The sequence below is a fragment of the Neophocaena asiaeorientalis genome, unplaced genomic scaffold (genome assembly GCF_003031525.2).
Source record: "Neophocaena asiaeorientalis asiaeorientalis breed wild unplaced genomic scaffold, Neophocaena_asiaeorientalis_V1.1 scaffold757, whole genome shotgun sequence".
NCBI lineage: Eukaryota > Metazoa > Chordata > Mammalia > Artiodactyla > Phocoenidae > Neophocaena > Neophocaena asiaeorientalis.
In genome coordinates, this window is record NW_020172686.1 from 554774 (window position 1) to 558500 (window position 3727).

The 3727-nt window shown below is 54.6% G+C and overlaps 1 protein-coding gene across 1 annotated transcript in view; it reads right to left on the bottom strand.

Annotated features, from left to right (window-relative positions):
- Positions 1-3727, bottom strand: part of GALNT9 (polypeptide N-acetylgalactosaminyltransferase 9) — a 90650-nt gene that overhangs the window by 64766 nt on the left and 22157 nt on the right. The window contains exon 2 of the mRNA XM_024739879.1: positions 1385-1565. Coding sequence (XP_024595647.1) covers positions 1385-1565 — 181 coding nt within the window. The remainder of the gene's footprint in view (positions 1-1384; positions 1566-3727) is intronic.

Below are 3727 nucleotides of genomic sequence, written 5' to 3' on the forward strand. Positions count from 1 at the left end.
GGGACAGAGGGGGTTTCTCAGGAATGGAGTCACAAGACGGCCTAACCTCCCACTCTGCAGCTCAGGTCAGCCAGTTCCCACCACGCATCCCGGCTGCCGCTAGAGCACGGAACCTGGGCAGACGCGCTGGTCCCCGCGCCCCAGGCCCCAGCACTCCCTGGTGCGGCCACGCGCTCGCTGCCAGCCCTGCCCCAGCGCCCTAGAAACTCGTTTCTGGGCATCTCACCTCACTCCTCGCACAGCAAGCCCTCAAGCTTGGAGGAACAGGGAGCCTGTGAGAACCACTCCCTGGTCCTCCCTGGGCTGGGGTAGCCCCGAGGCCCCGTGTCCCCAGTGGAGCTGATCCGCAGCCGACCGCCTGTACCCGCAACAACGATGCACCTTCTCGTGCCCCGGGCCCTTCCCTGTCAGCCTTCCCACTCCCTCCCAGGGCTTCTGGGACCACTTCCCAAACCAGAGTCCTGTCTCAGAAGCCACAACTGGAAGAGGGGCAAAGCAAGACAGGCGCTGAAAGGAGACACTCCCCCGCACCCCCCACCCACCTTTCCTTGAAGGCTGCTCCGCGGACTCAGGACTCAGAGGGGCAACTTTGCCCACACGGCTGCCCGGCCCAGCCCAGCCCTGCACTGCAGCCCCTGCCAGGAAGAAGGTGCTGCTGAAAGTGTTTTCCTGTTCCAGGCTGCCAGCTGCAGGCAGGGCCACAGAAAGGAGCCTGGCTGCATGTCCAGGGTGCAGGCGCCCTGCTCGGCGGAAGTTAGTAAAGCAATGAGGTCCACTCAACACGGAGTTCTCTTCCAGTCTCGCCTCTGCTTTACTACAGGATGCAATGATCTGAGACCAGGAGTCCTGAGTGACCAGAAGGCGAGGCACAGCCATCGAGGGGTCTGACTTTTCTGACGAATCAACTGCTGTGGCTTTGGGAATGGGGGGGACAGGGGTTTACAGGCAAGTGACAGAAATGGAAGGCCTTTTAGACACGGGCGATGCTCATTTCAAGCAGAACCTCCACCCACCATCGCGGCTCCTGCACCAAAAGCGGGAGGACAAACGCATTTGGCAGAGACTGTGCTTCAAGCTGTGTCACTTGTCACTTGTGTCATTTGTATAAGTGGCGGCACCTGGAGCATCGGCGATGGCGCTGCCCAGCTTCCTGGGCAGCGCCATCCCTGAGCAGCCTCAGTCCTGTACTGGGCACCTGAAGAAGGTGCCCATGGCCGAGAGCAGAGAAACCGGAGAAGAGAAGACGGATGTGGGGGCCCCACCTGCCAGGGCCCCCCTCCCTCCGCTCTGCCTGTCCAGCAGATCCTGTGAACATCTGGGTGCCAGGAGCCCAGGCCTGCGGGGGGCTGCCTGGAGGTGTCTGTGGGAGGGGCGGCGTACTCACTTTTTGGGCCTGTAGTCAGGGATGGTCCTGTCCAGGGAGATGCGGTCGCTGAGCTGTGCGTTGTACCCGTATTCCTCGAACTTGCCCTCTGTCTCCTGGCTGTCGTCTCGCAGTGTGGCCGCCATGCCGCCCTGGCCCAGGCCGCCCGGCCCCTCCACCAGACCGATGGGCTTGGCGAGCCCTGGCGGAAAGGAGAAAAGAGGGGGTCAGGCACGTCCCAGGACCTACCGTGTCCTTCCCCCGCCCTTCTCCCAGCCTCACCCTAAAAGGCCCTTTTTTCAGGTGCAAACTCAGCAAATTCCTCGCATACCGCAGGATTCCAGCTCTAGGACATTGCAGGAAAGGCAAAGCTATGGAGACAGTAAAAAGATCAGTGGTTGCCGGGGTTTGTGGGGAGGGATGACTAGGCAGAGCACAGAGGATTTTTAGGGCAGTGAAGCTACTCTGTATCATTCTGTAATGGTGGGTGCATGTCCATATACAGTTGTCCGAACCCAGAGCGAGTACGGCACCAAGAGTGAACCCTCATGTAAAGTGCGGACTTTCAGTGATCATGACGCGTCAGTGCAGGTTCATTAATTGTAACAAATATACCACATTAACGCAAGGTGTTAATAACAGGAGAAACTGGGCCGGGGCTAGGCTACATGGGAACTCTCTGTACCCGCCACTCAACGTTTCTATAAACCCAAAACTGTCCTAAGAAGCAAAAGCTATTTTTAAAAAATATTTACTTATTTATTTTGGCTGCCCCGGGTCTTCATTGCCGCGGGGTCTTTAGCTGTGGCATGCGAACTCTTAGTTGCAGCATGCATGAGGGATCTAGTTCCCTGACCAGGGATTGAACCCAGGCCCCCTGCATTGGGAGCAAGGAGTCTTAGCCACTGGACCACCAGGGAACTCCCATGGGTTTTTAAAAAATATAAAATAAAAATAAATTAACTTAAAAAATGCAAAGGAGCTGCCTGCCCCACGTGCTCACCAATCCTTGAAGTTGTTGGTCTTCATAATTTAAACTAATTGTACATCCACACAATGGAACGCTACTTTGGGATAAAAACAAAGGAACTACCAAATATGCAACAATCTGGATGAGTCTCAAAAGCATTACGTTGAGCGAGAAGCCTCCGAAGACACAGAGGAAAACACATGTACGACTCTATTTGCAAAACTGGAAGAACAGAGGAAGCTACTCTATGGTGACAGCAGCGAGAGCAGGGACCACCGGGGTGCAAGGTGGCATTGGCTGAAAAGGAGCCCTCCCGGGATGACCAGGGTGTGTGTGCATGTGTGGGTGCCTGAGAAGGTCAGGCCAGGCCAAAGGAGTGTTTTCTGGAATGTTCTGTTTGGTCACTTGTGCCAGGAGAGGAGACACCATCCCCCTGATGCCAGGGATCAGAGCAGTGCCAATCTAGCAAGGACAACACCCCTTGCTCTCTCTGGGATGGATGAGTCTGGGGCATCTTGGTTTTGGGAGTGAGGTCCGGGGAGCAGAAGTTTAAGCCAGAAAGAGTTGGGATGAATTCCCATCCCAGAGATGCAGTTATTATCTTCCACAGAGAAGTCTCTGGTCCTAGCTCAGGCCACTAGAAGTATAAACTCAGGGAAATATCTAACATTGATGTCATATGCTGCCCCACACTGGGTACCAGGATCTTCTTTTGTGACACCCTCTCCCTCCTTAGGTTTTTCAGTTAGTTAAACAAGGAGGCCACTTGTCTGGGGGGTCTAATACATGGCCTACATGCAAACAAACCCAAACCTAAGCCTGGGAATGCCTCAAGGTTACGAAATGGAAACCCAACCACACACAGCCAATCACACACAGAGAATCACAGCCAATCACACACAGCCAATCACAGACACCCACACACAGCCAATCACACAGAGCTAACCACACACAGCCAATCTCAGCCAATCACAGACAACCACACACAGCCAATCACACATAGCCAATCACAGCCAACCACAGACAGCCACACACAGCCACTCTCAGCCAATCACACACAGCCAATCACGCATAGCCAATCACAGCCAACCACTCACAGCTGGGCTTTAAGCCATACCAGTTAACGATCACTTTTGCTTTGCTTCAGCGCTTAATCTATACTTTCTCCAGCTGCTATGGGTGGGGCACTGCTAACCACTTCCAGTTCTAGGTTGCCCCATTCCAATCAATTTTTGTCCAAATATAATCCTTTTTGTTTTTTGGCTGGCAGTGCGCATGCGGGATCCCAATTAGGGACCAAACCCACGCCCGCCTGCAGTGGAAGCCTGGAGACCTAACCTCTGGACCACCAGGGAGTTCCCATGTCCAATCTTAAAATTTGCAATATGCCTCAG